Below are 26,740 nucleotides of genomic sequence, written 5' to 3' on the forward strand. Positions count from 1 at the left end.
TTCCCTCACTGTATATGATTGTGCCCTGCAATGGATTGGCTTCAGTTTCCCTGCAACCCTGTAGGATGAGCGGTATAGAAAATGGATGGATATCACACAAAAACTGTGGCATGGCATTTGAGACCAATATTAAATGCAAAAATATGAATAAATGCATCATCCACAAAAAGAGGTTTGTTTTGTCCTCACAAAGGACATCGGAAGAGACAATCTTAATTCTCTCTAATCTTAATCTGAGACATTGCTTATTTCAAGTACCAGACATTTTTAGGGATTAAAATTATGAATTAACATTAAATGAGCTGTAAGCATAACAGATCAGTTCTTGAGCAGATAGGTTTTCTTCACAGGGGAGTACATTGAATGAACAAAACAGTAGCATTATTTGATAAATTAAATAGTGAATTATAAGCATGATAAAATATCCTACATCCCATGCACACATTGATATAATGACCTTAATTTAGTATATCTTGACATGATTAAGTTGTGTCTACAAAATAATTAGTGAAAAAGTCCATTGTAATAAAAAAATTAATAATTCAGGTATATATTATGCATTGTTAACAGTAACCCCAATGAATGGTATTTAAAATGCCATCATTAAATTCCTCTTGTTTTCCATCCAGGGCCACCTGGAATAGGATTCCCAGGGCCTCAGGGCCCACAGGGAAAATGCGAACCAAATGACTGCACCCATACTTTTCCCCACACCAACCAGGAGGTTTAGAGTCCATTCTGTAGCCATTCAGCCAAAGTCAAGTGTGGAGCCCACAAAGAACAAAAGTCCACATCTTAATAAGTATAAAACAGCAGCCACTGACACAGGAAAAGAAACATATCCATCTTTGATATGTTGCCAAATCCATGGTTGTATTATCATTTTCAGAAATGATTGTTCAATAATTATTTCACAATTAGCATTGCACCTCAGTTTTTGCTCATAATTACCACGTTATCTTGTATGTGTGACCAAATGTATTACATATTAGACCGTTATTCTCAGGTTGTTTTTTTTTTTTAAAGGGCAAGATATATAAGCTAGGTTCTTAAATTCATAAATTCTTATTTACCTCAGCTTTTTGTGCAAGAGATAGAAAATAGATTAATTACCGGAGTGATGAAACTACAGAATATTAATAGAGCATAACTACGATTTTGCATAATGATTGTAGTGTGTTTAGCTTAAAAGTAAGTATTTTTTATGTGTAGGTTCTTCACAAGTGTAGGCCAGAGCATTTGGGAAGAGCACTATTCTTGACAATGAATTTTGTATTTGTTTGTTTGTCTATTCCACCAGTCATTACTGTAAATATGGTGGCCATTGATTTAACTTTTTTTTTTTTACACTGTGGATGAGCATTTTTACTGCTTTCAATGTATGGAGCCTGACATTAACAAAAAATATAGAATATAAAAACGTATGCAACTGATGTACACAATACAGTAGGTTAAAACAAGTTTGGTTTATTTAAATGTTTAAAATGTGAGGAAGGGAAGTATTTATTGTTTACAACAGCATGCAACTGAATCTTCCCACCAAGCTATTACATCTGATTTAATTCATGCTGTATGTATATTTTGATTTGGCTGTTTTTCAAATACAACTGATGATTTTATACAATGCTTTTTTTAAATTATTTTACAATATATATAATTTTTGTCTGCTCAAGAATGGTCTTTCTTTTAAGGTATTTTATATATCATTCACAATCCAGCTACACAATTCAAATGTTTTTAAATGCTGTACATTTTTACTGTATTGGCTTAAGATGTTTCTATGCAAATTGATTATTATGGTTTGATTCTGCAAGAGTTGTTTTTTTCCCCCCCCCCAATTAAAAAAAGCCCCTTTAGTGACATGCTATGTTGTGTGGCTTTTTTTTTTTTTTTTTGATGGAGCTGTTTTATTAACATTACTGACACTTTTATCCAAATTGGCTTTACAAAAGAGAAATAAAGCACAGAGAAAAAGCAAGATCATTGGAAGAAATATATGGTAATTTGCCATAACGAAATAGCATTTTTAAACATTTAAACTGTTGTAGCGCCATCTGTTGTCTAATCGCTATCAATTTTGCATGTGCTTACTTCAGTGGTTGGATGATACTTCAAGATCAGAAATTAAAGCATTATTACACATGAATTATATATTCACACATTTATTACATACCATTATACTTGCTTTCACATGCCAACATCAACATTTGTAGTGACAAACTTTACCCATTGTTACACCTTTATTACACATGTTCTTACACAAGACATTACACCCTTTATTAAGCCTGTTATTACATACTTATTGCGTATGTAATAACATGCTACATTGATCCAGTCCTGGAACAGCATATTAAGGCATTCTTGAAGATGCTGAAAAAAAACCCTCTTATTCAGGCAAAGCCACTTTTCTACATTGTTATGGCCAGGACCTCCAGTCCCTTGCCTTACCTTATAAAACTGATGAACAGGTGATTCCTTTCCTTGCTAAATACTCAGCTGCTCTGAGGAAGGTACTGTAATTGTTCACAATCAGAAAAAGACCAAAGTATGACTTTCAGGGAAGGGTGGTTAAGAAAAGTCTCTTCTCTTCAAAAAGAATAAAGAGTTTAGAAAACTCCATCTGAACAAACCACAAAAGTTCTGATGTTTGGTGATGACCATGCATAATCCTATGTTTAACTAAGCACAGCATATCCGAAGCATAGTGGTGGAAGGGGGGTGATTTGGGCTTGTTTTGCAGCCACAAGACCTGGGAAACTTACAGCCATTAAGACAATAAACTTTATATAAGTGTATATTAAACATGGTTTAAATATGGTTAAATTAAAATGTTGAATGACCTCAATCCAATTGAGCATACTTTTCACTGAAGACAAAACTGAAGCCAGCTGCAAAGCATCTCAATTAGGAAACTTAGCACTTGGTGATGTCCATGGGTTCCAGATTTCAGGCAGTCATTAACCACAAAGGATTTGCATCCTAATATTTAATATTGTTAGTTTGTTGAACTACTTTTGAGCCTGTGAAAATAGAGGGACTCAGAAAAGGCACTGTGGTGGTATACAAGGGCAAAACTACAAAAATTGCATCACTGTCCAACTACTTGAGGTGACTAAATAAACTAGAAATGGGAAAATGCATTGGTTGCAAGAAATTCTGTGGACACCAACAATAGTGACACCTCATTTTGTTAAAATATATTTTTTAGAATTAACTTACTCTAGTAAAGGTCAGATCCACCCATAGTTTCAGTGAGAGATTAAGCTAATTAACCACAGACATTTTTCATAACGCAGTGTTGTTTCGAGTAATACACGAAATATTGTATAAATGTATATTACTTTACAACCTTCAAAGTCAAGCTCATAATTCCTCTGCAAAACAAACAGAAGTACCATAAATGAAAGAGAGAAAAAGAGAGCAAAAATGTGTCCCTACTCTGTACAGTTCAAAAAAGAATTTTACACAAGTTTTTACAAGGAAATTATGTAGCATAATATTTCCATCCAAAGTTGTCACTTAGGTCAAAAACTCTATGATATTAAATGAAAGAGCACTCTGAATGGCCAGCCTGATCGCATGTTGCCTTGTTTTAACTAATAATTCAGTTTACTAGTGTTAAATAGCATAGCTTTAGAAACAATTTTTAACTATCATGGGATCGCACGAAGGAGGACTAGTGCGATCTGGTGACAATGTTGCCTAGTCATATTTTACAAAAGATTTTTTAAAATAAAAAAGCCATTTTACAGCAAACACAACAAAATGTGATTAAGATCAACTCACCTTGGATGTATTATTCTCATTATACAGACTAACATTTGGTCAGTTCTGTTACAACAGTACTAAATTCACATTTTTCCATTTAAAAACTCAGTACATCCTTAAAAGAACTCATTCATGAAGCCCTGTGTACACTTTCTCTATAATCTAACAAAATTGGCACAACTGCTTAAGCCTCTCATGGTCCAATATGCAAATTAATAAAGATTATTATTGTAAAAAGAAACTTAAAGATACTGAAATTTCCTGCTAAGCTAGCTTGCTAACTAATGTTAATTTTAATCATTGTGGTTATTACAGTATATTGTGACATTTGGCTGTTAAATAAATCACTTAGTTGTACAGTAGCAACATGCAATTTCAGTAGTAAAAGGTAATAGCTGAACTTCTCGATCTGTCAACAATTCTCTGATTTTTGTGAACAAATACATTCTGCGTTGGATTCAGCAAAGGTGTCATTTGTAGGCTTGCTTTAACCTGAGGTGATGCTTTTAAAGGACCCTTCTAAACTGACTAACTGAATCATAAACGGGGGGGGGGACGGAAGAAAAAAAAAACCACAGTCAAAAGTAGTGCTGTGGGAAGTAAGTTCTCCAATTGGTTTCATGTTTATTGCTACTTCAGATAACCAGTAGATTGCATTTGTTTGCGTTCCCAAAACAGTCTAGTTTACAAAAGTAAACAAGGTGGCTTTTTAAAGAGAGAGGCCCTTCAATATTCTGACTGTGAAAGGCACAGCCTTCACAAGGAACAGGCATCGACATGATCACTTCAGAATGTGTCACTCTAAAATAGCCAGAGCCAGTCTGAGGTTCAAACAAGTCCCCTGAAGCCCCCTTGCCCTTTTGTAATAGACAATAGATAAAGAAAAAAAAAAAAATGTTCAATAATAAATTGTTAATGTTAAATAAGAAATTAATTATTAAACATGCTTAATTTCACTTTAATGTAAAAAATGTCAAATAAAAAGTTTAAAAATAATGCTCTGTTTGAAAATTGTAATTTTGTTGTGCTTACAGATGTGGTTATTACTTCATCATGTTAGCATAGCATAGGTCTTTGGTACCAATGCTATGACCTACACCATTCTGTCTCAGTTTTTGTGTCCACAAGAAACTCAGTAACCAGCCGGCCCTTTAATGTCATAGTTTGTGAGGGACTGGGAAGCAGTAACTATGCTCAAGTTACATGCTGATGGGTCACAGTAACCAGGAGGTCCAGCAGGGCCAGGAGATCCATGAACACCAGTCTGTCCAGGAAGGCCTGGTAAACCACTTACTCCATCATGACCATCTTGACCATAACCTGGCTTACCATGCTCACCTGAAAGAGCAAATCAAAAACATGAAACTTAACAGCTAAACAACTTTTTTAGTTTAAGACCAAGGGTCTCATTTATCAAAGCATGCATACAAGTAGTTCTAAATTTGGGCATAAGTATGGGCTGGTTTTAGTATTTATATAATTGCTTATCTCCTGGGATTTTCATGCATAACAGTTTCATGTTTACTCAGAATGGTGATGGAAATGGCTTGCTGAAGAGAGAGGACACCGAAGAATGGCAGGACTGGTTCAAGCTGACAGAAAGGCAGATAACCACTCTGTACAATTGGGGTGAGCAGAAAAACATCTCAGAATGAACACCACATCGAACCTTGAGGTGGATGGGCTACAACAGCAGGTTATGTCCTATTTCTGTCTGCCAAGAACAGAAAGCTGAGGCTGCAGTGGGAACAGACTCACCAAAACTGAACAGCTAAATACTGGAAGGAGGGGGGGGAAACCCCACCATAGCCTGGTCTAATGAATATGGATTTTTGCTAAAGCACACAGATGGAATTTGGCACCAAAAGCATGAATCCATGGACCCAACCTGCCTTGTGGCAACAGTCCAGGCTTGTGGAAGTGGTGCACTGGTGTGGGTTTCTTGGCACACTTTGGGCCCATCAATCAATCACTTGAATGTCACATATTTGATTATTGTTGCTGATTACATGCTCCCTTCATGGCCACAATTTACCCATCTAATGGCTACTTCCAGCATGTTAATGCTCCATGCTACAAAGCAAAACTAGTTTCATATACAGGACAATGAGTTCAATGAATTCTAATGTTCTTCAGTGGCCTTCCCAGTTACTGGATATAAATCCACTAGAACACTTTTGGGATGTGGTAGAACAGGAGATTTGCAGCATTAAAGTGCACCTGAAGAATCTGCAGGAAATGTGTGATGAATCTCAATGGAATGTTTCCAATATTTTGTGGAATCCATGCTAGTTGATGCTGTTTAGCAGGCAAAGGGAGGCCCTACTCAGTATTAGCAAAGTGTTCCTAATAAAGTGCTCAATGATTTATATAGAACCATATCAATAACACACCATGTAACTTTACTTTAACTAGCCCAGTAGCCTGCTCCTGGTACTGCTAGTTCTAAAAGACATGGAGCATGTCAAAAGTTCTAAGCAGCTTAAATTAAAAGACAATGAAGTAGAATAAATCCAAAATGGTTTATTTGGCACTTTTACAAGGGGTTTGTGATTGCCAAAAAAAAAAAAATCACTCTCAGCAAAGACACATTCCTTTATATGCACAGCTTCATATGCCAAATATTCAAGCAAGGCATCATTCCAAGCAATCTTGAGATGGGCCTTTTATATGCTTTTATTTGACATTTTGTCTGTTACCTGCCCACACCTTGTGAACATCAAAATCAATAACTACTGTCAATTATGTTGATAATGTTTGGGATGAGAGAAAAGTGGGATGAGAGCTCCTTACAATCAATTAACCCTTTTCTACCACTCAGCATACGCATGATTAGGAGCACAAGAACCTGCATATGCATGGTCAGATCACACCTGCATATATACAGTACACATCCTCTCCCACAAGAAGAACTTGATAGATCACATTCATAGAAATACATGCATGAGCAGTTTATGCACAAATCTATGCCTATGCATGGTTGATAAATGAGACCAATTTACATTTCAATTGCTAGACACAATTGAAAACAATTATCAGACAACCAAATCAATCCATAAAGGCAAACCAAAATTAACTACAGTCATATAAAAAAATAAGTACACCCCATGGAGATAAGCTTTGACATATTTGGACAAGCAAACATTTGATCATCGCTGAAACAGTGCCTATTAATGAAGCTGAACATTAGCAAATTAGTTTTTTCAATAATTTTTCAACAGAAATATCAACAGATGTGATGATGTTCTGTGGAAAAAGTAAGTATACCCTTGGCCTCAGAAGCTAGTTTTGCCCCCTTTAGCAGAAATAACTTCTTATAGGCATTTTGTATAGTTGTCCATAAGGCTTGCTGGAATTTTTTGACCAATCTTCCATTCAATATTTTTTCAATTGCAAAATGTTTGAGGGTTTTCTTTCATATACTGCCTGTTTCAAATTCCCCACAACATTTAAATGGGATTTAATTCTGGGCCATTGCATAACCATTCATTTATTCTTTTTGAGTCATTCTTTGGTGGATTTTCTAGATCATTATCCTGTTGAAAGGTCCACTATAAGACAGATAGCTTCACATTATCTTCAAGTACTTTTTTTTTTTTTTTTTTTTTTTTTTACATGATGCAGAATTCATAGTTGAATTAATAGGTGAATTCTTTATATTTCTGGATTTCTTGAGTTAATACTGATGTCTTGTGAAAATTTCATGTGATTAGCCTCATTGAAAATATAATTACTGAAAAAAAATGTTGACACGTTCAATACTTATTTCCCCCACCATAAACTATGCTTTCTGAAAATGAAAACCAGGAAGCTTTTGCACTGAATTCTGTGTCTCTGTGTAAACTTCTTCCTGAATTCAGACAAGGGGAAATCACCCAGAGCAGGGTTTAAATTCCTGTTCTGTGACTGATATCGGACAAGAACTTAACATGTACCATTGTGTAAACTCTAGAGATTATTTTGTGTGAAAATCCCAGATGATCAGCAGTTTATGAAATATTCAAACATGCCACGATCAAAGTCACAGAGAACACTCTTCATTCAGATGTTTGATGTGAACATTAACTGAAGCCTCTGTATCTGCATTGATTATTTTGCAATGTGCTGCTGCCACATGATTGGCGAATTAGATATTTGCATGAATGTGCAGGTGTAAAGATGTTCCTAATAAAGTGGATGTTGAGTGTAGTTTTCCATGGTGCAATGTCATCAGATTGATACTGACCTGGCAAACCAGGTGGTCCTGGCATCCCTTTAGGACCTCGTACTGTTTGGCCTCTATCTCCTCTGTCTCCGATTTCACCTGTAGAATAATCAGAATACATATATAAAAATTTAAATGTATATGGTCACCTTCTCTAAAATTATTCCAACATCAAACTAACCTAATGTTGTTAATATTTCCTCATAGATATATGTTACATATACAGTATGTTATAATTAGTTAATCTAATGTTACACTTTTAATTACTGATAATGCTGTTAATAAACAGGGTTTCTTTAGTCAGATAGTAACGGCAATCACACCAATCTGTATCGAAGAAATATTTACCCACCTTTAGGCCCTTTGAGACCCATTGTTCCAGGAGGTCCTTTGAGTCCAGGGAGTCCTCTTGCACCAGCCTGTCCAGAGAAACCACTATCTCCTGGGGAACCTGGAGGACCAGGGGGCCCAGGTCTGCCTGGCAAACCAACAGCACCAGACTCCGGCCTCCTCAAACTGGCAGCTAGCTGGGCCAGTTGCTCTGTAACATCAAACATAAATTCACAAATTTGCATGAACAGCTCTCTTCCAACATAACATTTTTATTTAGAAGTTTTACTTTGCAAGTATAAGCACAACATTGTGAAATCATTCCACTAATGTTTGCTCTTAAAAAAAAAAAAAATAAATAAATAAAAAAAATTCATTAATAGGATCACTGTGCATTTCAAGGAATTATATAACATACCTAATTGCATCATTATAATGCCTACCTTGTATGTACCGCTAGTAGGGCACCATATCAAATGGTGGTATGGAACAACCATGGTCTCAATATACAGTGGTGCTTGAAAGTTTGTGAACCCTTTAGAATTTTCTACATTTCTGCATAAATATGATCTAAACAGTCATTAGATTTTCACACAAGTCCTAAAACTAGATAAAGAGAACCCAATTAAACAAATGAGATTTTAAAAAAAAAAAAGAGAGAGATGCCTTTAGTTGCTTACTCTGGGTTCCATTATGACCTCGCAGACTATTACACGTCATTGATTGAAAACAACCAACTCTAATTTCTAAGAAAATACGATGTGTTAGGTCATATATATGCAGATATATAGAAAATTCTGCGTCTTCATTCATGCCTGAAAAGTTCTGATCAACAAAGTTTGTATAAATAAAGGAGCGTTTTTATCTTTTATCTTCTCCACACTTACCCTGCATTACTCGCATACAAACTTGTTTGATGTGCTGATCACCTGGTCCTTTCCCCTGTAAACAGACACTTCATGACTGCCAGCTTTTTATTTGACAGATAAAAATAGGTACACCTCTGAAACTAGGTATAAAATATACAAATAAAAGACATACTGTACATTCCACTAAAAAATAATGTGCTTTTAGGGCATTGGTAGGAGTCAGACTATGTCACAAATCCTGACACCAACAAATACACAATGTGCACATACATTACAAAAATTATATAAATAATTTGAACATATGACATTACAAGTGATATTGCACTAAAACAACTACTCATTAACAATTACACTGAGACAGGTTACATTTAGAACATCCCCCTGACAATTCATTTACTGACCATTACATCAAGATACACATTGCCAGTGTTTGTGTAGCCTTTCTCCAATTCAGAAATAATTTAATTTCTGAGTTCATATGTTCTTGTTTTATAAGACTCACTTAGGCATACTCACCCATTTAAATCTGTCCACAAAATAAATCGAACTGAACAAAATGGAACTGGATCTGTATTTTGGAAATGACTTGCATACTGCATACTTATTGTTAATAACGGAACCATACCTGCTCTATATCAGAAAATGATATTGTTAACTGGAGTGAAATATGCAATAAGAATGATCCTAAACACAAAAGCAAGTCCATGTCTGAATGGCTGAAAAGAAACAAAAACTATATTTTGGAGTGGTCTAAGGCAAGTCCAGAGGCAGGATCAGTCACATGCACTTCACTGTTAAAAACCTACCAGTATAACAGACTTAAAGCAGTTTTGCAAAGAAGAATATACCATTATAGGAAGCTGCTAAAAGAGGTGCAACCCATTATTACATTCAAGCTGCAATGACCTTTTCACAATAGCACTGAATACATTTCTTAAATAAATCAAACAGGAACGTAAAAAAATCTGATAACTCATGTTAGGTTTTACTCTGCTTTGAAGAGAATGTTTTAAAGAGGCATCATTGTGAAGATTATCAGTGATACTTGTATTGTTGTTGATTTATACAGCTGGAAATGTTAAAACAAATCCTGCACTTTATATTAATGCTACATTGACTAACTGTATGAATGTAAATATATGACATGATCACCATCAACATGATTGTTTTGGTGCACAACAGAGTTCTGTGTTTTCACCTGCCATACCAAGAAGTGATCAAGATTTCATTCTGTGTTACTCTTTTTTGGACCCATCAAAAACTTTCAAATTGTGAATATATTTTATTGCATCACTTATCTAATATTGCACTATTTGATAATACCTTTGGCTGGCTTACAAATTATTAAGTAAAAGATTCCAATATTCAAATAATGGTTCTTGTCTAAAAAGGTTCATATTAAAGCTGTAGCACCACAGGTTTTGATTTTTGGGCTTGAAAATCTCCTGACAATTTCCTGACGACAGGGTAAATGCTGTTCTGTTGCACCACTTGGGAGCCCCAAACAAAATAGCTAAAGTCTATGGTTATTTTGGGAATAATACTCGTTTCCCAAACATACAAAAACACATTTTACCGATTGTAAATGATGGCAACACTTTGTACCTGCATACTTTTGGCAGGTTTTAAGTCACTGGATTCTGTTTACAAGTCTTTGCAAATGTAACAACCCTATTTAAATGCTCTAATATTTGACTCACTGCTGGGCCCTGAGAACCACGAGGACCTGGAGCTCCTCTGTTCCCCTGTACACCACGGGGTCCAGGACTACCAGAGGGTCCATCGATGCCAGGCTGCCCACGGGCACCCTCAGGGCCTCTGTTCCCTGGTTCTCCTGGATTACCAGTCTGAAAACAATTTTTTTAATTGCATTAGAATACAACAAATGGCCCACCCTTAACAATAACACAATCCTCAGAATAAAAATAGTAAATAACTTTGTTTCAATATAGTTAATGTAAGCCTTCATAAAACCATGAGCACTATGGCTCAACATAATAAATCCAAAACATACTGCTCCAGTAGATCCAGGCTCTCCAGGCTCCCCCTAAATGGACAGGACACAAAATAGAATAAACATTAAAAAGAATATAATTGTTTTTTATATTGGAACCTTTTAGAATAGTACATATCCAATAATACATATCCACCTTTTAGAATACTACATGTCCAATTTATTCAACTTACAACATTTCCTTTGTCTCCAGGGGTTCCCTCTGCACCTTGTTCTCCCTAGAATAAAGATGTTACCAAAACATTACTTTCAGTTACAAACCAGTAGGCATGCTGACACATATGGTGTTACTAGCTGATGCAGGTTGATATCCATAATATCTATAAATCAAAGCTTCACCTTTCCTCCTTTAGATCCGAATTCTCCAGGGTCCCCCTGATACATTATTCATACAAAGTAATAAAAAGATTATTTTCACAAATAGATAAAGAACACCTTTGAAAAGAACGAATATATTCATTAAATGTCCATGCATATATGACTTCTACATTACATTGTTTCCGTTCTTCAGTGATGTGATAGAGTTTATTTCTTCAGGCAGATTTGTAAAAAAAAAAATTTTATATTATACACACACACACACCAAAAAAAAAAAAAACCCACTCTTTAAAATAACATTGATTATCTCATTACAGTGGCCCCTGCCAAGGTGTGGGATATATTAGATAGCAAGTGAACAGGATCTGAACCACTTTGTCAAGGGCCAAACTGTGATGGCTAGACAATTGGGTCAGAGCATCTCCAAAACAGCAGGTCTTGTGGGGTGATCCTGGTATGCGGTGGACAGTACCTACAAAAAGTTGTCCAAGAAAGGGTAGAAGATAGAATTACTGTAGCACAGATTGCTGAAAAGGTTAATGCCAGCAATGATAGAAAGGTGTCAGAACCTAAGATGCATCACAACTTACTGCATATGTGGCTGAGTAGCTGCAGACTGGTCAGAGTGCCCATGCTGACCCCTGTGCACTGCCGAAAGCGCCTACAATGGGCACGTGAGCATCAGAACTGGACCATGGAGCGATGAAAGAAGGTGGCCTGGTCTGATGAATCACTTTTTTTTTTTTTTTTTTTTTTTTTTTTAACACATCATGTGGACAGGGTGTGTGTGTCGCTTAACTGGGGTAGAGACGGCAACAGGTGGTTTAAATGGTATGTGTGTGTGAGTGAGAGACTCACATTCAATTTATTAGGCACACCTGTATACCTGCACATTCATGTGCAGTTAGCTAATAAGCTACTCATGTGGCTGCAGCACAATGCAAAAATTCATGCTGATACAGGTCAAGAGTTTCAGGTAATGTTCACATCAAACATCAGAATGAAGAAAAAGTGTGATCTCTGGTACTTTGATTGTGGCATGGATGTTGGTACCATATGGGCTAGTTTGAGTATTTCAGAAACGTGTGATCTCCTGGGAATTTCACCCAAGTGACAAGTGTCTAGTGTTTACACAGAATGGTGCCAAAAAAAAAAAAAAACATCCTATGAGTGACGATTCTGTGGATGGAAACACCTTGTTGATGAGAGAGGTTAGAGGAAAAGTGAGGTAGTGCTCCAAAGCACCCTGATCAACTAAGAGACATCTCATCTGTTTCTGTCATGGTTATGCCAAAAGCAGCACTGGACTACACTTCCCAGCAGCCAAAGTAGGTCAAATGTTTCAATCAGCCTCACCTGTGTTGTTTCATTGTAATTAGCAACTCTAAAGACCCTGTTGTCCTTCCTTGGACCACTTTTCGTTGGCATTAACACTGCATGCTGGGTACCCCTCATAAGACCTGCCGTTTTGGAGATGATCTGACCCAGTCATCTAGCCATCACAATTTGGCCCTTTTCAAGGTTGCTCAGATCCTTATGCTTGCTCATTCCTCCTGCTTCCAGCACATCAACTTCAAGAACGGACTGGTCACTTGCTGCCAAATATATCCCACCCCTTGAGAGGTGGTTTTAATGTTATGGCCAATCACACACTGTGTGTGTTTGCATGTGTGTGCATAAAAGAAGAAATTTAACCATTATAGCTAAATTAGCTAGATCATGTCCTTTACACTATTCTGGGTGAGTATTACATAATTATCACTTCTATCCTTGCAAATGACACCTTTTACTGGAATATCAAAGTGGAATACAAATTATTTTCTGAAATAGGTTTTTTTTTTCGTTTTTTTTTTTTAATGCCCTTACCCTGTCGCCTTTCTCTCCAAGTAAGCCTGGGGATCCAGGAAGACCAGGCAGACCAAGATCACCTTTAAAGCCCTGCAAACAATGTTAATATTAATATTGATAATATACTGATAACATATTGATTGAATCTATTGTTAATATATGATACATATATTGTAATATTACTCTTCGGCGGGAGTAATCTGAGATGATGTCATGACATGATGAGTGACAAAACAATTGCTTACAGCCTGTAATTATGGTGGCTGTATTTAAAAAAAATAAATAAAAGATCAAGTGGAACCTGGTGAATGGTTACATGCAAAAGCACCATAGTTAGTCTTAGGCTGATCATTTAATTAATTTCTGACAAGCATGTCTTTGATGTTTTTGTCCCATCTGTATGACATGAGTGGAGGATTCTTATAAAGGAAAGTTTTACTGGTATAATTTTAGCCAGTGTTTTACTAGTAGGATGATAAGTGAGTAAATTCTCTCTGTCTTAGCAGTGGATTGTGCACATTTTCTTCCGAATCCATTTTCAAAAATGGTCACATATTTCTTCACTTTTTGTGAGAATGAAGACTTTCTCCCTGCAAATGTGTTTAATTTGTATTAGCTGAGAATTAGCTATTATTGTATTATCAGTGCAGGTTCAGTAAATTTGAATTGGAGCTGTAGTCAATCCTGTGATAAAAGCAGTAAGTGACACTCAGCTCAGAAGTCACTTACTGCTTTTTCCACAGGACAAACACCACCACAGCTGTGTTTATGAGACTGTTCCTCTGTAAAACACACAACTCAACACTGCAATTCCATATTTGGATAAACTCTATTCAAGCATACCAACTGTACACCTGTACCAACATGATAGATCAGGATCCTTCAAATCTGCCACTTGCGGTCCACTGTCCTGCAGAGTTTAGCTCCAATGCTAATCATACACACCTGAACAAGCTAACGAAGGTCTTCAGGATTACTAGAAAATTACAGACAGGTAAGTTTAGAAGTTGGAGCTAAACTCTGCACATTTGAAGAACCCTGTGATAGATCATGCGTCACTGTTGCTAATATCAAATGTATTAACATTTTAAACTTTATTGACAAGCATAAGCTATTGTAGGTCAATCGTAAACCTAATTACTGTAAAATTGTTAATTTTTATTATTTGTTATGCTTATATTAAATCTGTTCACAAAATGCATGAATAAAGTAGGCTTTCCCCCCAGATTTCTACTAGCCCTACCTCTGTAACCAGTGGAATCGTAAACTCAAAATTACAGTAGAATGCTACCATAGACAATTGTTTTCCACCAAAATAGTGGATTTTCTGCACTTCTGATTATTCATCTAAATTAAATAATTATGCATTTCATGTTAAATTAGAAGAAAATGGTTAAAAAAAAACAAAAACACAACAACAAAAAAAAAACCCATGTATAATAACCAGAAGCATAATCAATGGCACTAAAAAGTCATGCCATTGTTAGATTATGTAAGGATGCTTACATTGTTGTTACATTGTACAAGACTAAAATGTCTTAAGCACGTTGGACCTATTTCTGGCCATCATTGGATAGGTATGGGGGTCTTTAGTAATGGGTGCTCATAAAGATTAGGGATGACTTTCTCTTCACAGATAAGTGACCAACTAAACTAAATTTTGCAAAAGAGCTATAAAAAAAAATAATAAATAAATAAATAATGTAAAAACCCAAACAAAAACATCTCGTGTCCAAATGTCCTTGTGAAGTTCAAAATGTTAAGGCAATCAAAACCTATTAAGGGAAACTAGTAGTCACAAAAGGTTACAGACACGCATGCGCACACACTACTTACTCTGGCTCCTGGGTTCCCCATAGGTCCAGGTGGCCCTGACTCACCTCTATCTCCCTAAACATAAGCAAAAGGTATAATAACATAAGCAAAAGTATAATAATAATCATAATAATTTGAAACAGAACACTACTGATATGCCCAAATAGGAAGGAGGTTAGCACTCACCAGTCCACCAATAGGGCCTACAGGTCCAACTTCTCCCTGTTCTCCACGTTCTCCCTGATTAGAAGCATGAAATCTGAGTCTGATTAGCTTTGCAGCATATTTATCTGCTGTGACATTAAACAGGTTATGACCAACTTACAGGTTTTCCAGCAGATCCCATAGTTCCCTTAAGGCCTAGCTGTCCAGCATTGCCCTACAATTAAAAATCACATTTGTTAAATGCAATCACATTTTTTAAACAAAGTATTGTGCTTAAAATGTGAAAACACAAAATGGCTGGAGAGCAGGATTGCAGAATCACAACAATTTACTACAATATCCCGCTACATGGAGAGAGAAATACAGGACACACATTTTTCAATATAAGGGACATCATGCACCACTGTTTAAAGAACCTTTGATTGTAGAGAATGGGGAACACTTCCAGAGATTTGGCTAATGTTATTTAAAGGTTCACACAAAGTCAGCAGACATTTACCATTCTTATCATAAAGTAAAAGAAATGCCCTTATAAGGACATACTTCTTTGAAAGCGTTCTCACGATGATAAAAAGTTGTGCATGTAATGTCATTTGATCATTCTTTTAATGTTAGATTTTATTGGGATGGAAATTTTTTGTCATTTGTCCCATCCATCTCCCCCTTCGCTGGTGGTTGGGGCCTAAACCATAGTTTCTCAAAGTGGGGTCAGATGAACCCCTGAGGGCCATGCAACATAGCCAGGAGCTCCATGATTTTTTCTACTGTTACAGGGAACAAAAATATAGCGAATGTAATGTGTGTGATACTCTGAATTGAACTGAATTCACTTTGGTCATGATACAGCCAAGTCTGCTGGCACTGGAAGTGTTGGACAGCAGTTACATTTTGCAAGTAACTGCAAATAAGAATGGTGTTTTTATAAATATAAAATATCAAATTCTGTCAGATATAATTCTGCCACACTGACACTGCAAAAAGCAAAAATTCACTCGTATTTTTATTCTCTTCTGAAATATTTCATTGCAGTGAAAAATTTAAGAGTAGCTGAAGCAATTGGCAATGTTCTCTTAACGGCCTTCATGCTTTCCAAAAAGTGTTTTCTGTGCATTTAGAGTGTTAGGATTAAAACAGTAGTTACAGAAGGATTTATGGCAAATGGATATCCCCCAGCACAATCACAAAATTAGACCATTCAGATTGAATTTAATTGAATAACTGAACATTGGCATGTATGTGTCTTCAGGCTGGGACGTTTATCAAACATGTGAAATTTGGAGCAGAATGGACATTATGTTTGCGTTATAATAATTTCCTGTTTCATGGCGAAATATCGAAATTTGTGAGACCGCCACATCCACACCATGCAGCAAAAACTCAATCTTCACAATTTAGCATTGGCAAGGCCTTTCGATGAGACTGACCAAATATGAGGTCGAGCTGATGAAATCTCTAGGAGGAGTTTATTAAAGTACGAGGCCTGGAAATGGCAAAATCTGAGCAAAAATTGAAGAGAAAAGTTAAAATGGCTGACTTCCTGTTGAGTTTACAGCAGGGTTCAAGAGACTTTTTTGTATGTATTGGCAGATTACACAGGACTACCAAATTTCATACATGTAGGGGAAACGTAGCGTGAGACCCTAATCGTTGAAATTTTGTAGGTGGCACTATCGAGCCATTTTGCCACATTCAATTCTAACACCTGTTTCAGATGTGAATGTTCTCCACTGTTGAGGGGTATGCAATGTTTCTTGAGTTTTCTAGCATGTTTAGGCCTCAAAAATGTGATTCGTTTCATATCAAAAATTGTCAGGCCACCACGGACATGCCCTTCAACAAAAACTTAAAAGCTTCGCAATTTAGCATCGCCAAGGTGTTTAGATTACACTGACTGAATAAGATGCTGTTCGGATGAAATCTCTAGGAGGAGTTCATTAAAATAGGTGGCCTGGAAATGTTTGTTGCCAGTAGGTGGCGCTATGACTACAACTGATTATTGGCATGTAGATATCTTCAGTTTAGGGCATGGGTTCAAGCGACATTTTTGTACATATTGACATGTTGCACAGGTTTACTGAATTTCGTACATGTAGGTGAAACGTAGCGCACATCGTTGAAATTTTGTGAGTGGCGCTATCAAGCCATTTTAGCACACTCAATTCTGGAACCCCTCTCAGATGTAAGTTTTCAACGGTTCTGACATGTCTGGAAGTGTTTCTTGAGTTTTCCGGTATGTTTAGGCCCTTTAAAATGCAATTCATTTGAGAAAATAATAATAATAATAATAATAATAATAATAATAATAATACAGATCCAATAGGGCCTTGCACCAGCGTTGTTCAGGCCCTAATAAACACTTTGAACGTTAAAAGAACTTCTTCGATTGTAACATATTTACTTAGTCCTAAATAACATTAATCCATAGAGCGTCTCACCTTTTCACCAGCAGCTCCCTTTGATCCTGTAACACCAGGTAAGCCCTACAGAAACGTATGGCATCAACAATACTGTAGATTTACAAAGGTTAAATCAATCTCTTCATTCTGTCACATCATAAACAAATCCCACTCTCCTATTAAAGTAAAACTGGCTCATTAGTTTTTATAATAAATTGTTTAAAAAATGTTCAGGAGATAAAATGTCAAAAAAGGAATTGAAGCTAGACTGCAGAATGTCTGCTTTTATTTCTGGGTAATGTTTTGCATTCAACCATATATTTTAAACCATATTTGGATATGTATCCAATATTCCCCATTTCCAACTAAACACAGATACTGGGGCAAGTTTAAATAACCTTAAAACGGTATTAAGATGGCATTTTGTTGCATCTCTTAACATCACCAGACTACATCTTTACTGATATCAGTTTTTACTACAAAATAGCTTGCACTTATTCCAAGTCTCTTGAATTCTGTCTGCCTCAATTGTCACATTGGAATTAGCTCTAAAAATGTATATATTTAAAAAGTTGGTTTTTATTGTAAAACTAATGTGTGAGTGGAGGCAGGATGTAGGATGCAAGTAAAAACAGTATGTGACTAAAAACAGTGCAAGTTTTATTAGAGCAACTCCATAATTCATTATTGAAATTTGTAATGGTTGTCAACACAAGCAGGCAGAGAATAACAGACTTAATCAAACTGATGTGTTACTTACAAATGTAAGTAATGAATCTTAATAAAGTTATTCTTAGCTGACATACACAGTTTGCCGGAATATAGAATACATCAATGTATCTACAATGTTCATCCATAAAATTTGCACACCTAGAGCGGAGAATACATGAAAGTCTTATCCCACTAATTATCCCTCAATATCTCAGCCTATTCTCCTTTAATTCTAAATAATCTCTAAATATTTTGTATGAAAAGGGGAAAAATAGAATGAGAAACATCAGAAAAGGTATATACTCTTTTGGGGTGTATGCATGAAACTTACAGGTAATCCTTGAAGTCCAACCGCTCCAGGGTTTCCAGGTTTCCCAGGGCTGCCCTGTATGAAATACAGTTTCCTGAGTCTTAATGTAATTATTTTAGACACCAAACTCAAGTACCATAATATAATCTGCAAACCATATAGTTAAAACCAAAGCTACCTTAACTCCAGGTAATCCAAGAATTCCATCACGCCCATCTACACCAGGTAAACCCTAAAATAGGAAAGAAATAATGTGTTACAATGGGTTTGAAGTAGTTTCATATTTGTAATACAGTCTGATTACACATACATGTGAGAATACATACTGGTTTATAAGCAAGTGAATTGGTTTGGCAAAACAGTCACTTTAACGCTAGTTCTAAACAGTCCCAGTAAATAATGCTAGTTAGGACAGGGTGTGCTGTGATAGGAAAATAACCAACAATGAGGTGGTGTGATGTGTTAATACCGCCCTGACTCTAATAGCATGGCCCAATGTATTTTATTTGTCTTATAACACGGCAATTTGCCAACAAACATTTTTAAAATGATCATTAAAGTATAACGTTTAATACATTTATAACCATGTTTAACATTGTGGATTATCTGCTAAACAAGTTAGTTCCTGTTATCACTTCGGTTATGTCACGTATCGTGACGGAGCGGAAATAGGACGGATGCAAGTGCAGTATGACCAGTGTTTATTTTGAAGGAGAGACAGGCAGACAAATCCAAAACGTGATGCATAAACGTAATCCACAACAGGCGAAGGTCAGGCGAAGGTCAGGCGATCGGCAAACACAGGGTTAAACATGAATCAAGGTCGTGGTCACGGAAAACAGGGTCGATAAACAAAACGAGAAACATTAACTATGACGAGGAACTGGGGGCGGATAATCCAGCGTGAACTAACTCTAAACATGGACCGTGACTATAACTACTAAACGAACTAATCTAACTCTACGATAATCTTCCGCGCTGTGTGCTGGGAGGCGCGCGGTATATAAGTGGACATGATCAGCGTCTAAACTGCTAGCAGCTGAGGGCAATACAGACACACGTGAAATCCCAGCCAATGACAGAACAGGGAGGAGACATGACAAACAAACAAAACGCACGTGTCCAGAGGTCACTACCGTCAACAATGGAAAAGCAGGTGCTCGCGCATTCGCGCTTAGAGCACGCTGCTTCAAGGGGAAATCATGACAGGTTATAGCAGTTGACCGCCTCTCTTTTTCCCCCCTCTCTCTCGATGTTAATAAGACAAAAAAAAATGCAGCTTGTCATGTTACCAAGAAACTGCAAAGCCATCTGTTTGAAAACTTTCAATCTTAGAAAACTAAAAGGAACAGCATCAGCACTGACTGTTACAAAATACTGACACTGGGGACTAAAACTTCTATTCACAGAAAACACCACATCAACAATTACATAGGTTTATCATTTGTATATACTGTATGTAGTGACCTGTGTAAGTTGTTACAGTAGAAACAATATTTTTATAACAAGCACATTAATATAAACCTGTGATTTAACATGCAGCCAAAATACTATTTGAGCTGTGCAGTTATAAATAAAATTGAACACTTTCTGACCAATCAGAATCGAGACGTCAATGGCATATTCACAATAAAGTTACACTCATTATCAAGCATCAGGTTACACACAGATCGCATGTAACTTAGAGTACTTGCTGTGATCCCATTACTTAGGAAAGAAAGCATGGACTAAAGTTTGAATAAAATGACTGCTTCTAAGATGAGATGTCTGGTTCATCTGTTCATCCTATATTACTATATCCTAATATTACTAATTATACTCTATGTTACTCTTTTATGGGGGGGGGGGATTTAAAAAATTCATTTTGTGTTTGACCTTTAAGTACTGCAAACAGTCATTGAAACAATCACTGAAACCTTTTGCCAAATTTTTACATTTTATTTACAACATAAAATCTAGGTGGATTTCTGTTCCTATAAGTGCATATTTAATAGGGAGCAGCTGCCACTGATATTATACTTATGTTAAACATTACATTCTTCCTAGACACTGAACACTTATACCCACGCGCACACACACACACACACACACACCAAGGATAAAAAATAAAATTAAAAGTTCAGCCCCACAGCAGTAATCAGATTTGTGAAATGTGCACAAGTAAACTTACACCTTGCATTGGAATTTTGCTAAGCTTGAAGGTTTAAAATACAAACACAAAACACATTCTGTTATGTGACAACCTAGATAACAAATGAAACAAGTTCACAACTGGGCTATTATTTTGTTAGTTAGCTAGTTGTACAACTTCAGCACATTTTGAATACCATTCCTTTTCCCCCTCTTATGATCATTTTATATCTGTACCTCACACCCCTGCCATCCCCTGTGTACCATGAGATCACTGTCACCAAAGGAGCCTTTGGGACCCCATCCAAATCATGAGCTAGTCTTAAAACAGGTATCTAGAAATCATATAAAATTGATGATAATCGATTATGAAAATCATTGCCAACGAATCTCGTTATTGATTAGTCAGTCTGCGTGCAGCACGGGGTACGTTTACTCATCGTGTTACTTCTGTTCCAAAAACATGCATCAGAGAGTAAATACTAAAGTTGTGTCCCAAATGACATACTATACACTTATACTATACTTATACTATACTATACTATACTATACTACGCAATGTGATGACGCTAGCTTTAGCAGATACCCAGAGTCAACAACAATGACTTTCTTCAGTTTACTATTTGTCAACATTACCTTTATTCCCAACATGACCTCAGTCATCATCAGACGGAGGCGAGATCGTCAAGTGACTGAGGAAGAAAGTGTGCAACTGCCAAGTCTTCTAAGGCAGGGGGGCATTTTATATTAAACACAGTGTAGAAGATCAAACTTTACAAAGTGGAGTTTGTGTAGGACGGAAGCACGACAGTGATGCACGAGCACAAACTTATGTTTATATCCAAAATGCTCCACTGTGTTCAAGGGGCAGGGGAAACTGGTGCAAGTTGCTTAAGAGGTTTAGTTTAATTTAAGTTTATCGTCATATGCTGTATTTGCACACTTACAGTGTAACTTCTGTCGTTTATTATAACAGAAGTGATCTGTTGGTAACGAAGCTGTGTCGCTCCTCACTCACGGTGTAGATGTAGTGATACACAGCGGGAGCACGAGTAAGATCTGTAATATCTAATTAAAATACTATGATCAAAAGAAACATGAGTAAAACAATATGCCTATAGGCAGCGAGTAACAGAAACCACAAGCTGCAGGGAAAGTGAGATTTTATTATTAATTTAGGACTGTAGATTAATTCAGTGCTTTTTGCGCATCCATAAAAATAATTCATAAGGACTATTATATAATATAAACATATATATATATATATATATATAGAGAGAGAGAGAGAGAGAGAGAGAGAGAGAGAGATAAATAAAATAATTAGTTTATATTATATAAATGGTATTTATGCATTATGTTTTATGGATGCACAAAACACTGAATTAAACTACAGTCCTAAATTAATAATATATATTCTGGTGTGTGTCTGTGTGTATTGGGTTCTTTTCAGTCATATATAATTGGACAGTTATGTAAAGTTTTAGTCTGAAGTTTATATTTGTATATAATCCAGTTTGTGGATTTTATTTTAAATAAATGAAAAAAAATGATACTGAAAGTTTGCCCACCATCCAAATTAATGAATGAAGAATAAATGTCTACCCCTTTTTTTGTTTAGTACTACGGTTGGGCTATGGTTTCAGTGCAGCACAACATTTGGCGCAAAGAAACTTAAGTGTAACGTTAAGTTGGTACTCTATACTTACACTCTCACCCTTAGGCCCTGGCAGACCAGTGATACCTCTTTGTCCTTGGGGTCCCTGAAAATAAAAATTAACATAATTCCAGCAACAGCTGCATATAAATTTTTCTTTAGAATAATCAGATCAATCATCATCAATTAAAACAAATAAAAGGCTTGAAATATTTCACTTTGTGTGTAATGAATCTAGAATATTTTAAAAGTTGCACTTTTTGAATTAAATTATGGAAGAAAATGACTTTATATCTCTGTGTGTGTGAGATATATATTTTATATATATATATATATATATATATATATATATATATATATATATATATATATATATATATATATATATATATAGAGAGAGAGAGAGAGAGAGAGAGAGAGAGATTATATATCGCACACACACAAACTTGAAAAAAATACAGATACATATATAAGATACATATATAAATTTCTCATCCTGGGTGCAGGGGCTAATTTCTCCACCCCTGGATCACGTTCTAGTCCCCATACATACTTGTTCTCCCCCAACACCAGTCTCTCCCATTAACCCCCTCTGGCCATGATCACCCTACAAAATGAAACATATGTATTAGCAAACATTAAATAATTATGGCACTAGTGCAATATATACATATACACTTGGATTGCTGCAATGAAAGTAATTCTTGTCTAACAAAACACTTCATCAAGGGAGGGTATTAGATTAGGTCCATAAAAGTGTCAACAAAACTTACAGTGGCTCCTGCAACCCCCTGAGGACCTGAATCCCCATCATTACCCCGAGGTCCCTGGAAGAAAAATGGATGGATTTCATGAGTGTGTAAAGTCCACAAAGAAAGCACCTAAATACCTGTGCACCTAACAATGTGTGCCAAGGTAGCTGGGACAGTTGTTACCATAAGCCTCCCGGGTAGGACACTAATGCGGGGAAAAATATTAGAATGGCTTACCTAAGAGGAGAAAACCTGGAAAATGTGTATAACTATAAATTTGGTCTAAGCACTTATCATCAGATGAACATGCCACATTGCAATGCCGACAATCCCATAGTCATCCATTAAGTCAGTAGTAGTCTGAAAGAACATAAACACCCTTACTCTCTGGGTAAGAATAAAGGTATTACTTTGTTCCTTGTCATTCAGAGTGACACCAACCAATGATGTGTCAGTTCATGTATGGAAAATAGAGTAGCTTTCAATCAATCATGTTCAACTGCCATATTCACCATTTTCACATCGGCCCCGGTCACCAAGTTATATGGGATTGGATTATTATACAGCATTTTTTACAATGTAGGACAAAGGGTTGGCTGTTAAAAATCTTATAAATCTTTACTTGCCATCTCCCCTTTGGGACCCATAATTCCTGTAGCACCTTGAATTCCCTGTGGACCCTGAGAAGACAAAGTCAAGGTTGTGATTGTTGTCTTTCAGAAACAGTCTGTATAAATGCTGTATAAAGGGTGTAGATGCAATAGAGAGATTGGTGCGCTCACTGTTGGACCATTGGATCCAACCTCTCCAGGGACACCTGGGTCTCCCACTTCTCCCTGGTGAAATTTGTTATTTATTTTAAATTATAGTGATCCCTAAATGCAAACAATTGCAAAACAATCAGAGATATGAAAAAGCTTAAATTCAGAAGGCTCTTTCAGTTACAAAAACATAAATAATAATCCAAGCATTTTACAGACAAAGACAAAAGATGAAGGCATATAGACAAAGGCTATGTATAAAAAATAAAAGAACCATGACATTTGAACCAAGTTATTTGCATTATTAAAAGAAAACACTGTGTTTGTGATCATTTACATATTTAAAGGAAAAAATCTTCTATCTAGGAAATGATGATAGTTCTCTGCCTGTGCACTGGATAAATGGAAGACAAGGGAAAGTAATAAAGTGGCTGCTTCAAATAATTGAAGATAAATTACTATCATAAGCAGCTTGTTCTCTGATCTGCATATGCATTAGAGAATAATAATTAGTTCAAGATGTGGTACATCACAAAATGCCTTCTTCACAAATCAGTGATTACTCCCTAATATCCAAATCAGTTCCAGTCCTAGTTGTATATATCCATGGTTAGGGTCCTCTAAGAACACAATTTTCTACTGTGCTATTTAAACGGTTGACCATTACATGATACATACATACACTGATACGCCTACCATTAAACCTCTGATAGGTGAAGTGAATAACATTGATTCTCTCTTTACAATGGCACCCGTCAAGGGGTGGGATATATCAGGCAGCAAATGAACAGCCAGTTCTTGAAAAATGGGCAAGCACAAGGATCTGAGTGACTGAGGCCAAACTGTGATAGCTGATGAAAGCTCCAGAATGGCATGCCTTATGGGGTATTCCAGAGGCAATGGTTAGTACCTACCAAACGTGGTCCAAGGAAGGACAACTAGTAAACCAGCAACAGGGTCATGGGCACCCAAGACTCACTGATGTGCGTGGGAAGCAAAGGCTAGCCCATCTGGTCCGAGCCCACAGAAGACCTACCGAAGCACAAATTGCTGAAAAAGTTCATGCTGGCTATGATAGAAGGGTGTCAGAACACACAGTGCATAGCCTCAAACTGTTCAGAATGCCCATACCGACCCCTGTGCACTGCCAAAAGTACCTACAATGGGTACGTGAGCATCAAAAATGGACCACGGATCAATAAAAGAAGGTGGCCTGGTCTGATGAATCACTTTTTCTTTTTTTTTTTACATCACGTGGACAACCAGGTGTGTGTGTATTGCTTACCTAGGGGAAGAGATGGCACCAGGATGCACCACAGGGAAAAAGGCAAGCTGGCAGAGGCAGTGTGATGCTCTGGGCAACGTTCTGCTAGGAAACCTTGGGTCCTGGCATTTATGTGTATGTTAATTTGACTCGAACCTACCTAAACATTGTTGCAAACCAAGTACACCCGTCTATGGCAATGGTATTCCCAAATGGCAATGGCCTCTTTCAGCAGAATAATGCACCCTGCCACACCTCAAAAATTGTTCAGGAATGGTTTGAGGAACATGAGAGCGTTCAAGGTGTTGACTTGGCCTTTAAATTCCCCAGACCTCAATTCGATGTGGGATGTGCTGCCCACCTCACAACTTACAGGACTTAAAGGAACTGCTGCTAACATCTTAGTGCCAGATACCACAGCACACCTTCAGAGGTCTTGTGGAGTCCATCTCTCATCTGGTCGGAGCTGTTTTGGTGGCACCGTCACTACGTTAGGCTGGTGGTTGTTATGTGATGGCTGACTGGTGACTGTTAGATTTGAATGCTTGATAACTATCATACAAAATGCTTGATAAGTCATATGCAAATATACTAGTCAGACATAGTTATGGACCACTTAACATAGACCAAACCTAATATATTTTTCTTCATTTACTGTAATGAATATTAATAGTAATAAAGTCCTTATAAATTGCAAAAAACTTCTAACATCAGTACCATCATAAACAGTGAGTAAAAAAGGCGGATGCCCAGACCCCCCCATGATGACTATATGCATCAGCTAAAATGATAGCAAGAGATTACATGTGAAATAGATGTTGAGATAAAAACGCTAGTAAAACTATTATTTTTATTTATTCATTTTTAAAAATTACTGTGGCAATATTTTTTGCCATCAACAGGAAGTGGCAACTATAAACAAAAGCAGATCTGTCTGAGCCAATATTTAAAAATACTGAAATTACAAATAGAATGTGCAATACTGTACTCGAGCAGCACAGTTTGAAACCAATAGCAGAAGCACTGAAGGCTGTATTATAGATAGGCTTCCTTAGTGTGTATTTTAACTTACAGCGTGCTGACTGTTTACACTGTTAAATCTGAGTGGAATATCCACAGCAGCCAGATAAGATAGCTTGTGAATGGTGTGCAGTATATCCAGCACACCAAAGGTATACACCACCGCAGTAATGGAGCATGTTCTGCATGATTCTAACAGGGAATTAAAGCTGAATCTTATAACATCAACACATTTAAGGTGTGAACTCAACATTAGTGAAATAATCCCTATTAAACAGCTACAACAATTTAAATCCTTATGCACATGTTGGGAAACTTCCTATTCTCTATTCCCTCAGATATGTATAAGTATGTTTAGGTAATTAATTTCTGTCTCATGAACTTTTCTAGACCTGTCTGTTGTGTACGTGC

At 36.6% G+C, this 26,740-nt stretch overlaps 2 protein-coding genes across 8 annotated transcripts in view; one reads left to right on the forward strand and one right to left on the reverse strand.

The window, feature by feature from the left end:
- The window catches only part of LOC128604273 (collagen alpha-1(XIX) chain-like), a 250,103-nt gene extending 248,238 nt beyond the window's left edge, over positions 1 to 1,865 (forward strand). For all 4 annotated transcript variants that reach the window (XM_053619275.1, XM_053619277.1, XM_053619278.1 and 1 more), the window contains one exon: positions 630 to 1,865. In XM_053619275.1, the coding sequence (XP_053475250.1) occupies positions 630 to 730 (101 nt within the window). In that variant the 3' untranslated portion in view covers positions 731 to 1,865. The remainder of the gene's footprint in view (positions 1 to 629) is intronic.
- The window catches only part of LOC128604275 (collagen alpha-1(IX) chain-like), an 87,525-nt gene extending 67,558 nt beyond the window's left edge, over positions 1 to 19,967 (reverse strand). The window contains exons 1-16 of one of the 4 annotated variants that reach the window (XM_053619283.1): positions 19,075 to 19,967; positions 18,927 to 18,980; positions 18,770 to 18,818; positions 17,767 to 17,811; positions 15,492 to 15,545; positions 15,353 to 15,406; positions 15,188 to 15,241; positions 13,370 to 13,441; positions 11,525 to 11,560; positions 11,359 to 11,403; positions 11,186 to 11,218; positions 10,872 to 11,018; positions 9,190 to 9,244; positions 8,325 to 8,513; positions 7,994 to 8,071; positions 1,904 to 5,106 (exon numbers count right to left, since the gene is read on the reverse strand). In XM_053619283.1, coding sequence (XP_053475258.1) covers positions 4,901 to 5,106; positions 7,994 to 8,071; positions 8,325 to 8,513; positions 9,190 to 9,244; positions 10,872 to 11,018; positions 11,186 to 11,218; positions 11,359 to 11,403; positions 11,525 to 11,560; positions 13,370 to 13,441; positions 15,188 to 15,241; positions 15,353 to 15,406; positions 15,492 to 15,545; positions 17,767 to 17,811; positions 18,770 to 18,818; positions 18,927 to 18,964 — 1,155 coding nt within the window. In that variant the 5' untranslated portion in view covers positions 18,965 to 18,980; positions 19,075 to 19,967 and the 3' untranslated portion in view covers positions 1,904 to 4,900. Of the gene's footprint in view, positions 1 to 1,903; positions 5,107 to 7,993; positions 8,072 to 8,324; positions 8,514 to 9,189; positions 9,245 to 10,871; positions 11,019 to 11,185; positions 11,219 to 11,358; positions 11,404 to 11,524; positions 11,561 to 13,369; positions 13,442 to 15,187; positions 15,242 to 15,352; positions 15,407 to 15,491; positions 15,546 to 17,766; positions 17,812 to 18,769; positions 18,824 to 18,926 lie in introns of those variants that run through there. The other 3 variants (XR_008385161.1, XM_053619282.1, XM_053619284.1) reach the window with 3 other exon arrangements.
- Between the last annotated feature and the right edge of the window lie 6,773 nt (positions 19,968 to 26,740).

This window comes from Ictalurus furcatus, chromosome 29 (genome assembly GCF_023375685.1).
Source record: "Ictalurus furcatus strain D&B chromosome 29, Billie_1.0, whole genome shotgun sequence".
Lineage (NCBI taxonomy): Eukaryota > Metazoa > Chordata > Actinopteri > Siluriformes > Ictaluridae > Ictalurus > Ictalurus furcatus.